This window comes from Eleginops maclovinus, chromosome 15, assembly GCF_036324505.1.
Source record: "Eleginops maclovinus isolate JMC-PN-2008 ecotype Puerto Natales chromosome 15, JC_Emac_rtc_rv5, whole genome shotgun sequence".
NCBI classification, from domain to species: Eukaryota; Metazoa; Chordata; class Actinopteri; order Perciformes; family Eleginopidae; genus Eleginops; species Eleginops maclovinus.
Window position 1 is genome coordinate 21,788,452 of NC_086363.1, and position 11,776 is coordinate 21,800,227.

The 11,776-nt window shown below is 43.0% G+C and overlaps 1 protein-coding gene across 3 annotated transcripts; it reads right to left on the reverse strand.

The window, feature by feature from the left end:
* Positions 1-236: 236 nt before the first annotated feature.
* Positions 237-10,752, reverse strand: katna1 (katanin p60 (ATPase containing) subunit A 1). Of its 3 annotated transcripts, XM_063902339.1 has the most exons (11): positions 10,614-10,752; positions 9,170-9,335; positions 8,941-9,080; positions 8,444-8,630; positions 8,136-8,251; positions 7,331-7,436; positions 7,087-7,245; positions 6,101-6,227; positions 5,307-5,441; positions 1,401-1,527; positions 237-825 (listed from the first exon to the last, which is right to left on the reverse strand). In XM_063902339.1, the coding sequence occupies exons 2-11, from the start codon at positions 9,329-9,331 to the stop codon at positions 627-629; spliced, it is 1,458 nt and encodes a 485-aa protein (XP_063758409.1). In that variant the 5' UTR covers positions 9,332-9,335; positions 10,614-10,752; the 3' UTR covers positions 237-626. The 3 variants fall into 3 exon arrangements, with proteins under 3 accessions (XP_063758409.1, XP_063758408.1, XP_063758410.1); XM_063902338.1 differs by having other exon boundaries at positions 9,170-10,670; XM_063902340.1 differs by lacking the exon at positions 5,307-5,441 and having other exon boundaries at positions 9,170-10,671.
* Positions 10,753-11,776: the final 1,024 nt, after the last annotated feature.

The following is an 11,776-nucleotide window of genomic DNA, read 5'->3' on the forward strand; positions in this document are numbered from 1 at the left end:
ACATTTTAAGTCCCAAGATCCTCTGCTTTAGGTTATAGAGGCACTGAACAGAGCTCCAGCTCCGTCTGTTGTTCATCAGAACCGGTCTGTCTCTGACCTGATACCCAGCATCCCTCAATTTTTAGCCAGTGACTGATAAACATTAGCTGAGCCCCAGAAGGGAGAGGGAGAGTCCTCAGGGTTTGTTCCCCCAGCAGATGTTTTGCAAACTAAATAAAATGACACGCAAGACAATGTTAATATAATAGTTTTATAGCACGATCATTGTTAACTTTAATTACATAAATATCTTGTCAGTGTTAAATTCAAAAATGTGAAAGAACCAAACTGTTTAAATAAAAACAAATGCATTATAAATGGAAAACAACACGTGTGACACTGATTGGCTGCTCGCTGAGCATCTCATTGTCTGTACAAAGATAACCACTATGACACGTAAAACATCTGTAAGTGTCTCTAAGCTACATGTGGAAGATTTCAGGATCATTAACACAAGTTAGAAATGTCTTCATTTGTGAGGAATCATCAAGTTGAAGGACTTTTACAACATTAACATAATGTAGAGTAGTGAGTGGACCTGCAGGCTGCTCTCTCCTGAATGATTGAGACACTCTGATGCTGGGGGTTCAGCAAGACCCAAACTCTTCGATCCATTTTTCATACTTCTCCAGGTCCGCTGCAGACACAGATTTGGACACTTTCCTCAGAGCAGACTCAAAGTCCTCCATGGTGGTGGGCATGTGCATTTCATCCCGGGAAATGTTCCGGATCTCCTCTGGTGTGAGGCCCTCGATCCTTCGCCTCATGGCCATGAGAGAGGCATCCCTGCAACAGAACGCAGCCACTTTATTTCTTTAATTACAAAGTACCAAACTTACTACAACAATCCTTCCAGCCCTGGCTTTATTCGTCAATGTAATGTCTGCAATTACAAAAAAATGAAAACTTTTATTTTAAATCCACATTCAATTCTTTTTCAGAAAGTGGTCTCATTGAAGCCTAATCATTTTGATCACAGGCATAAAAGTTTTGTGGAAGACCAGATCAAACATAAATGAGTAAGGGAATGGAACATAACTTTTGTTATTTACTGTGTTACGCGTAAAACGGTTATTGTGTTTTATCTTTATGGTCATAGTGGTTACATACAGCTCCGGAAAGAATTTAGACATCACTGCAGCATCATCAGTTTCTCTGGTCTTTGTATTTGCGTTAAATGTTTGTTTTTTTATTGTATTCTATAAACTACTGACAACATTTCTCTGTGTTGGAGTTCAACAGACACTGGAATGGCTGCCATATATGTAGAGATAAAGATTTAAGAAACATTTGGAGTGGTCTCTTTTCTCCGGGGCTGTATATTGTAATTATCTCCATCTCATGTTGAAAGGACGGCTGACCTGCACACGTTGGTGATGTCAGCTCCAGAGTAACCCTCCAGCTGCTCTGCGATCTTGTCCAGGTCTACGTCTTCGGCCACCTCCAGCTCCTTCAGGTTGATCTTGAGCAGCTCCACCCGACCTGCGTCTGCAGACAGAGAGGCAGCAGCCTTTATAGCTATAGCGGCGCACACAGCATTACAACCTGATCTCCAGGCCCAGGCTAGTCCAGAGGTTTGTTTTAAAGTGTGTTTTTGGACTTATTATATATTGTGCTCACATTTTGTACTTCCATAAATGAATTCTTGTGAGTTAAATGGCCAGAAACGAACTTATAGGACACCTAGAACCAGGCAGTGCTTTAGCATTAATACCTGCTGTTCAAACTAAATATAATGAAGCTGAGTGTGTGTGTGTGTGTGTGTGTGTGTGTGTGTGTGTGTGTGTGTGTGTGTGTGTGTGTGTGTGTGTGTGTGTATGTACACACACACTGTACTCCCATGGGACAGTACACAGAATGCAAAGAATGCGGGGCTTAGCTCTGCCCCAGGGCCTCCTGGTGGTGGGGTATACTGACTGTAATAGGGCTGTTACTATTGTAGACATATTGTTATTACTTCTGTTTGAAAATGTATAGTATGTCTGATTCTCACAGGGCAATCTAATTCTAAAAAATGTGGATTTCCCTGAGAATGCGTCAGAGGAGAGTGCAAATCGGGGATTTTAACAGAGCCAACATGAAGAAAGTCCTGCCGAAATACTATCAGCACGTCAGCTGCCCCACGCGCGGTGGAAATACACTGGACCATGTTTACACTCCTTTCCGGCATGGATATAAAGCCCCCCCCCCCCTTCGGCAAGTCAGACCACATATCTCTTCTTCTGCTCCCCGTTAACCGGCAGAGACTGAAGAGGGATCGACCTGTGACGAGGACAGTGCAGCGTTGGTCCGAGCAGTCTGACTCTGCTCTCCGCCACTGCTTTGGCATCACGGAGTGGTGTGTGTTTGAGGAGGACGACATAAACACACACACTGACGCGGTCAATTGCTACATCTGCAAATGCATCGATGACGTCGTGCTGCGGATTACTGTACGGACATTCCCAAATGAGAAGCCCTGGATAAACGGCGAGGTCCGAGCTAAACTTAAAGCACGGGCCATCGCGCACAGCGGCGGTGATTTGGTATATATATATATAGATATATATATATATATATATATATATATATATATTATACATATCTGCCATATACATCTGTTATACGTAACAGAGAGAATGAGTAGGTGAAGCAGAGAGAGAGTGTAGGTGAAGCAGAGGAGGGTGAAGCAGAGGGAGTGTGTAGGTGAAGCAGAGGAGGGTGAAGCAGAGGGAGTGTGTAGGTGAAGCAGAGGGAGTGTGTAGGTGAAGCAGAGGAGGGTGAAGCAGAGGGAGTGTGTAGGTGAAGCAGAGAGTGTGTGTAGGCGAAGCAGAGAGAATGAGTAGGTGAAGCAGAGAGAGAGTGTAGGTGAAGCAGAGGAGGGTGAAGCAGAGGAGGGTGAAACAGAGGGAGTGTGTAGGTGAAGCAGAGGAGGGTGAAGCAGAGGGAGTGTGTAGGTGAAGCAGAGGGAGTGTGTAGGTGAAGCAGAGGAGGGTGAAGCAGAGGGAGTGTGTAGGTGAAGCAGAGGGAGTGTGTAGGTCAGTGATTTTCAACCACTGTGCCACGGCACACTAGTGTCCCGTGAAAACATATCCAATTGCACTTCATTAGTCTTATTATGTTTTTCAAAAATTAACATTTATTAATTATTATCTGCAAATAATATGCCATCGTGGAGTGTCAGAGCTGTAATATAGTTACTGGCAGAGTAATGTAATATTCGTCTGGGTGGCAACAGGTAGCTAATTGCTTCGTTCCTTCTTAGAGAGAATTAGTGACACCTGCGACAGGTCGTGGTGACAGTGATGGAGAAGTTTTTAAAAAGGAAAAGTGCAAACTCCGAACTTGGCCCTGGACAAGATTCTGACCCAGATGAAGGCCCTAGTGCAAGTGGTGGTAAAAAGAAAACAAAGACAGTGAGCTCGAGGCAATACAACAAGAGCCATCTTTCATTCGGATTTACTTTCACTGGGGATGAGGCAACACCGACTCCATTATGCTTGGTGTGTGGGGAGAAGCTGTCCAACAGTACCATGATGCCAAGCAAGTTTAAACGCCATCTCCACACTAAACACCCGTCACTTCTTAACAAGTCGATGGACTATTTTGTTTGCCTGTGTGAGAACACAGCGAAACAGGCAACTTTTATGAGAAAAACCACAAAGGTAAATGAGAAAGCCTTCAAAGCTAGTGACCTAGTTGCTGAACTCGTAGCTAAATCAAAAAAGTCCCACACTGTGGCAGAGACATTAATATACCTGCCTGCAAAGCCATAGTCAACGATTTGCTCGGCCCTGACGCGGTTAAAGACATAGCTAAAGTCCCGCTCTCAGATAACACAAAGCCAGACGTATTAATGACATGTCTACAGACATCGAAAGTCATGTTTTGGAAAAGTTACGCATCAGTGGGAAATTTGCATTGCAACTTAATGAGTCTACGGACATTAGTGGCCATGCTCAGCTGTTGGCCAATGTGCGTTTTGTGGATGGAGATGCCATTAGAGAAAACTTCCTATTTTGCAAGACACTGCCAGAGAAAACGACAGGAGAGGAAATGTTTCGGGTCGCATCGGAATATCTTGACCAGGGAGGACTTACGTGGGAAAATTGCACAAGTGTTTGCACTGATGGAGCTGCAGCCATGGTCGGGCTCACCAAAGGCTTCGTTAGCAGAGTGAAGGAAAGAAACCCTGATCTTATTACTACGCACTGTTTTTTGCACCGTGAGGCCCTAATTGCGAAGACTTTACCAGCAGAACTAGTTCCTATTTTGGATGATGTTGTGCGCATAGTGATCTTTGTATAGACACAACCTTTGAAAAGTTGTATATTTGCATCTTTGTGTGAGGAAATGGGAGAGCAGCATACAGCCCTATTGCTCCATACGGAGGTCCGATGGTTGTCGCGCGGCAAGGTGCTGGCCCATGTGTATGAGCTGCGGGAGGAACTTAAGGTGTTTCTGACAAACAAGAGGTCCGATTACTCAACACCCAGATGCAAGGCCAAAATGAAAACCTGCTTACAAGCACAGATAAAATAAACGGATTCCGTTTAAAGGTGCATCTCTGGCAACAACATGTGCAAAGTGCCAACCTTGAGATGTTCCCACTCACAGAGAAATGGCAAGATCACACTGCTGCACTGTGTGAGGTAATAGATAAACAGTTGAAAACTCTTGAGGAGAAGTTGTCATTTTATTTCTCTTCAGCCTCCACTGAATGTCTCGACTGGGTTAGGGACCCATACAGCTCAGCATCAGTTGTTGGAAAGGACATGCCTTTACAGGAGCAGGAGGAACGAACTGAACTGAAACAAGATCGTGGGTTAAAGCTAAGATTTGCTGATCTTCCTTTGGACAGTATTTGGCTGACTGCTTCCAAGGAGTTCCCCATTCTGGCCAACAAAGCTGTTCTGACTTTGCTCCCATTTTCCACAACATATCTGTGTGAGCTGAGCTTTTCAAGCCTGACTGCGATAAAAACAAAAAACAGAGAGAGACTGAGAAATGTTGAGGAAGAGCTTCGTGTGTGTCTTTCTTCCATTCCTGCCAGGATATCGGCTTTGTGTAAATTGAGAAACTACATTGTAATTGAATATACTGTATTAGGCTACAGAGAGTCATTTTGTAATGTTTTTGGTTTGTGGTGTGCCGCAAGATTTTTCCAATGTAAAAAATGTTCCATGGTTCAATAAAGGTTGAAAAACACTGGTGTAGGTGAAGCAGAGGGAGTGTGTGTAGGTGAAGCAGAGGGAGTGTGTGTAGGCGAAGCAGAGGAGGGTGTGTACGTGAAGGCAGCGGGATGTAGATCCTCTTCTCCAGCCGCCGCCTCAGAGCCTCGTCGATGTCCCATGGGAAGTTGGTGGCAGCCAGCACCATCACCATCTTTGATGGATCATCGTTTTCTGAGGCTCCGCCCACACCTACAGCGGTCACAGCAATGGGAGAATCGATGCTGTTATAGTTTTATATTTTTTTGTTCAAACTGTTGCATCTAAAATGCTGGGAAATAGGCACTACTGCAGAACACCAATGTTCGCTCATTTTGTGCGTTTATGAAGAAGAATCATTTCTGAAAGTGAATAAAACATAACTAATGCGTACCTTCCAATGAGTCGTTTTTTTTTCTTAAGTTAATGAACAGAAAAATCACAACTAAATTGTCAAATTAACATTTTTGCGTTTAGGGGAGAGGGGCTTCTAATTTAAAGATGCCCCCCCCAGGCAGGACTCTTCCTTCAGCCTGCACCTAGAGGAACGCACTTTCCACAATTCATTCATTTATATGTGGAATATCAATATCTTATTCTGTGCAATAATTATGTTTGGATAGATTTTTATTCATGAAACACTAAAATGCTGCAGCTGTCGCCATCCCTAATCTCCCCCCGGAATAAATAAAGGATTCTGGTTGAAAGACTGTGCATGTCCTGCCAATGCAGGTCATTGTTTCTCCACATTTAGTAAGGTAAGAAGAATAAACAAGAACAACCTGGAAGTGTGTTTTCAGTTTACTGATCTATATTTCTTATTGATCTCTATCCGACCAGTAGTAAATGTTGCACTGTTCTGGTCAGCCTACCGTCCATCTGCACCAGCAGCTCCGCCTTCACTCTGCGACTGGCCTCATGTTCCTCTGACGTCCCTCTGCGGCTGCACATGGAGTCGATCTCATCAATGAAGATTGTAGTGGGGGCGTAGAAACGTGCCTGACCAACAACACAACACATGATCAGTCAAGAAAATATTAAAGTATCAGTCAGAACCACTAACAATAACTGGACAGAACAGGTCTGCACACATTGAGTCTGACAAACATCTCTCTTCATCATTGTTTTCTTGTGTTTATTCATTTATACTGCTTGTGTTCTTGTGTTTATTCATTTATACTGCTTGTGTTCTTATATGCCATTAAGGGTGAAAGGCAAATTAAGAGTAGAAATTGACGAGGAAACTTATTTTAACTGCATGTCACTATAGATGCTGTGAGCAGTCACACCCACACAGCATGGGAAAAGAGACAGAGTCCGTGGTGTGCCGGGTGAAAATCAAAGGAATGTTGCTCTAGCAGGGGTGTCCAAACCTTTTTCACATAAAGAAAAATATAGGAAAGGCTGGGCCCCTCACAAGAGCTGAGTTATACATTTTGCCTCATAAGTTAAGTTAGCAAATTCAATCAAAAGTATGTCAATTATGCTTCATACTTGGAAGAAAGAGCACCTACCTCACAGCTTTCCACAGGGTTTCATTTATTTTGTTACAAAAAGTGTTGGCAGATCAAGCCTCAGACTGCTTTTAGTAAGGAAGGGTAAACTTCAAGCTTGGTATGCAAATAAGTTATTGGGCTGGATTTCTTGGAAGTTTTGGACCTATTAACACAAGAATACTACTTTTATAATACCTGTTTACATATATATTTAGGAAGAATGTGTGGGTCATATCCGACTATACTTTTAGCATTTGCTGAGGGCAGATTCTAAATGGACAACGAGCCGCAGTTTGGACACCCCTGCTCTAGAAAAAAATGACTGGGTTACCATGGATACAACATCATATGTAGAGTCTCACCATTTCAAAGAGAAGGCGGACCAGCTTCTCAGACTCCCCTCTGTACTTGGAGGTGAGAGTAGAGGAGGAGACATTGAAAAATGTGGTTCTGCACTCGGTAGCAACGGCTTTAGCCAAAAGCGTTTTCCCTGTGCCAGGAGGTCCCACCATAAGCACTCCCTGTGGTAAAAAATAAAATGATCTGTGCATTGATGCTGACAATATATAACAGAACAAATACAACTGGATGTCTTTAAAGCAGCACCTTCCATGGTCTTCGTATGCCTTTGAAAAAAGCCGGCATCCACATCGGCAACACGACCGCTTCCTTCAAAAGTTTCTTTGCATCTTCTAAGTCTGCAATGTTGTCCCTAAGGAAGAGATGAGACATTTTAGAGGGGGGGGTCTCAATGATATAGAATTTTGAATATGAACTGTTTAGTTTTGGATGTAGTGGTCAGCTTTCATCACACTCCAAAAACACACACTAACTGGTTAAGAGACTGCACCTGGAGTCATGTGTAATGGTAGGTTTTGGACGCACATAAACAGTGAAATACAAACAGCAGTGCTGAGCAATATGAGGCTGAACGCATCAAACTGAGATCTGTAAGGCCAACCCCCAGCGGCTCCATCTAGCAGTATGATAGACTGAAGAAGAGCAAAGCTAGCTGCTAGGTCCCCATTCAGAGCGTCCAGTGATGATGTAAAGATCTGAAAAGTTTTAACTAAAATAATTTTGCTAATTGTTACAATCTTCCAGCTGTCAGGAATTTCCCAACTGTAGTGATAGCTAGAAAAAGACATGACTCCACAGACTGGAATGTTAACTAGCTACATGTAAACTGCTTAATACAAATGTATAGTCTTTTAGCTTAAGATATCATTAATATCTTGAGTAAATTCGAATGACATTACAATCTCAATTTTGTCCAGTGTGTTGCAGATGTGGCAGGCTGTTTTAGTTATTTTGTCACGTAGCTCCATATTTAGAAAGAAAGAGAACTCTTTAAGTTCTGAAGGAAACAAGTGTATAACCTACTGCACCTCTGGTCCTGAAGAACACGTACCACTTGACGTTTGGATTCTGAGATATGATATCTCTCTCCAGAGCTTCCACCAGGTCTTTGTCATACCCGGTTCCGTCAAACCTCTTCACTTCTTTCTCCTGGATGTCAGCTTTGTTCTGGGAGGAAACACACAACTATGTTTTACTGTAGCCTAAATGTTAGCCATTGGGTCTGCTTTCTTTAAGACAGAAGATTGGAATGACTGCCGGCTGCAGGCAAACAAGCAGCATGTGGATACTGTGTGATCAACAATGCAAATACTGAGAACACGTTGAGCAGTGTGATGAAGGAGGTGCTGCTGTGTGCACCTTATCATCCTTTGCTTTGCCCCCGGCCTCCTTCCTTTCTTTGCCCTTGGAATGTTTGCTTTTGTCCCCGTTTGCCCCGCGGGGGGAGTGCCTCTGCTGGGCCCTCACAGCCACACTCAGCCTGTTGTTGGGGGCTTTACTTTCTTTATTGGCATTACCTGGCCGCCTCATGGGACATGGAGAATGTCTGTGGACAGAGAAAAAGAGGGAGCTATAAACACCAACATTACCCTAAGGTCATGAGGCTCAGCAGAGGCAGGGAGAGAGTTACAGGACACCTCTGGGGGAGACCAGGAACAAATCAGGCTCACAACCGAGTCTCAAAGGGACTAATCTCAGTCACATGACCGCTTAGGATGCTAGCTTTTACATTCCTGACCACAAACAGGAAATAGATCCACAGTATAAACGCTATTACTGTGAACAAAGAAAAGAAGTACTGAAGCGACGAATAACAAAGCTGAAAGGTGAGAGTTGGATGAGAATAATTGCAATACCTCTGCTCCACGTGCACAGGCCTTATGTCACTGTCTTCGTGGTTGCTGGGTTTAGCAGGTGTTGTGTCCAGCTGGAAGTTCTCCAAAGTGGACATTATGTCCTGAACTTGTCCATTCTCTTCACTGACTTCTTGCCATAACTGAGATGAAAACACCAATAAAAGTCAGAAGACATAGTAGGCAGGACTCTTTTCTGAAAATGTATGTAAAGGTTTTAAGGCTGTGTTACCTGCTGCCATCTCTGCTGATAGCTGCTGTCCCGCATGGTGTACACATATTTCTTGATCTGTTCTAGCAATCCGCGATAGAGAACGCTGGCCGAGCTGTAGTTTCCCAGCAGGGCGTACTCGCGGGCCAGCTTCACGTTCTCATTGATCTCTCGCAGACTCATGGTGCTGCAGGGACAGACAGAGCTCATTATCACCCATCCCTCCCCAACATCAGCATGCTATTAATCCTGTGTTTGGTCAAAGATCTGGCCATACAGTAAGTGTTACAGGGGTTGCCATTCAATAAAGGGTGTACTGTAAGTATGTAAATGTGATTAAACATAATAGAGATAATAGACACACTTAAAATCAAACAATATATCAACAGCCCTTTACTTGAGTCCCATGCTCTGCTACTTTGTACTTCTACTCCACCCCAATTCACAGGTTAATGGTGTACTTTTACTACACAAAATTATTCTTATTTATATTAACACATTTCTGTATCTGTTATGATCCACTTTATTTACTGGTTTTCACCAACCTTAATAATATGTTAAAAATGTTGATGTACTTGTACTTTACTTGAGTATTTCCATGTTATAGGCCTACTACTTTCTACCCTACTACAATTCAGAGGTAAATCGTGTTCTTTTACTCCACTACACTGGTTTAATCCCTTTAGTTACTTTACAGATCTGGGTTAATGATGGTAGATATACTGAACCCTTAAATCAGACTGTAGTTCACCTGGAGTAAATTCAGCAGCTACCCTGCAGTATACAAAGCCATTCAAACTAGCTGCACCTTTACCAGCTCTGAGAACACTTTAATGATCAATTATTATAAAACATATCAGAGATATTATTCTGAAATGGACCAATCAAACAATGACTACTTTTACTGTCGCTACTTTAAGTACATTTTGATGAGAGTACTTTCTACTTTCACTGGAGGAACATTTTGAATGCAGGACTTTTACTGTAACAGCGTATTCCTACACTCTGGTACTTCTACTTTTACTCAAGTACAAGACCTGAGTACTTCTACTTTACTCAAGTACAAGACCTGAGTACTTGTACTTTTACTCAAGTAAAAGACCTGAGTACTTCTACTTTCACTCATACACCAACAGGCTGACTCCATGTATTGGCCGGAGCCCCACCCAACTGTTGACGACACAAAGTCAAAGTGAAATGCTGGCTGCTGTCCGTCACATCCCGGCTCTCAGGCGGAGTAACATGTCCTTTAGCTCCGTGTCTGCGGGAGGTCTGCACCTTCAGCTGAAAGGTGTAGCGACCCTCACAACTTTAAGCCCTCTCGTACAGACAAAAGTATAACAGCACGGTTAGGTTACTATGTTAACTCTGCAAAGCTCGGCCAGTTCACATCAATGTGTGTGGAGTAATATGATTAAGCCCTCGCTCACACCAGACCGTAAACATAAGTGATATTATACTCAACTTTTAAGAAGAACAGGCAGGTTTCAGCTGGCAGGCTGCGGCTGCGGTGACGGCTGTGACAAGTTCCGCTGTTCACGAGCTCCTTAAAGAGACAGGCGGCAGAAGCGCGAGTCCGCCCATAGAGCCCGCTTTACACACCGGGTTGTAGTTCACAGTCAATGGTTGTAGTTCTCTATATATCTCTATATCATTCTGTAGTCACAAAAGCAGACTTTCTGCAACCAGATGCGGAGAAAGATCATTTTTGGGTGGGGGGGACTTTTATAAAATCAGTTCCAATGTCTCTCGTTTAACCCTGTTTCTTGACAATGTTGGGGAAGCTACTTTGAAAATGTTCTAATCTTCAGCCGGTTTTGTAGCTACGGAAGAGGATTAAGGCCAAATGAAAAATATTTTTGGGGATGTCAGAATTCTGACTTTAATTCTGACATCCCCCCAAAAATGTTTCATGTGGCCCTAATCCTCTCCGCACTTGGGAGTCCCATCAAATACATTTTTTTTTTAAAAAGCACTGCAAACGATCAGAGTTTGACGCATGGAGTTTTATTCCTAAAATGAAAACCTGGGTCAGTTTCCGAACGACCGGACCAAAGACGTGAACAAAAAAAAAATCATGAAAACGTCCGGTTTTCAGTTTTTTGTTTTTTTAAGCGTGTACTTAAATTGACTGGCGACGGTACTTTGTTGCGTGACGTAATTCCCGAGAGGCTGTCTTGTGGGAGGCTGCCACGCACGCACACAGAGGGATCAGAGCAGACAGCCGAGCAGCATTGCGCACAAAATGCCGAAGCGAAAGTGCAGCTTCACAGATGAACTGCAAAAAAACGGAATCAAGCTAGCATTATTATTGATTTAATAATCGAAGCTGAAGCCTCTCTGCCATCTCATACAACACATCTTCCCTTATTTATCTTTGAATAATAACAAGTAACTAAAAATACAGACGACTTTACTCCGGTATTTGTAGCTACTGCAATCAGCTGAGTTTAATATGATTAACCGTCAGCTGTGGGTATTTGATATAACAAGATGATGTGTCTACTTGTATGCTAAATATTTTATCTACGTCAGCATGTCAAAAAAGCGAGTTAGTTAAAACCATATTTATTTTTCTTAAATTGATTAGCTTCTTATTTATGTCATAGGCCTCAAAGTCTCATGTAT

Excerpts from the sequence above, each read along its gene's own strand:
- katna1 (XM_063902338.1), bottom strand. The coding sequence starts at position 9,358 with ATGAGCTCTGTCTGTCCCTGCAGCACCATGAGTCTGCGAGAGATCAAT. Across the intron at positions 8,631-8,940 it reads CCTGTGCACGTGGAGCAGAG|ACATTCTCCATGTCCCATGA; the intron begins GTATTGCAATTA and ends CTCTGTCCACAG. Across the intron at positions 826-1,400 it reads GACATCACCAACGTGTGCAG|GGATGCCTCTCTCATGGCCA; the intron begins GTCAGCCGTCCT and ends GTTCTGTTGCAG.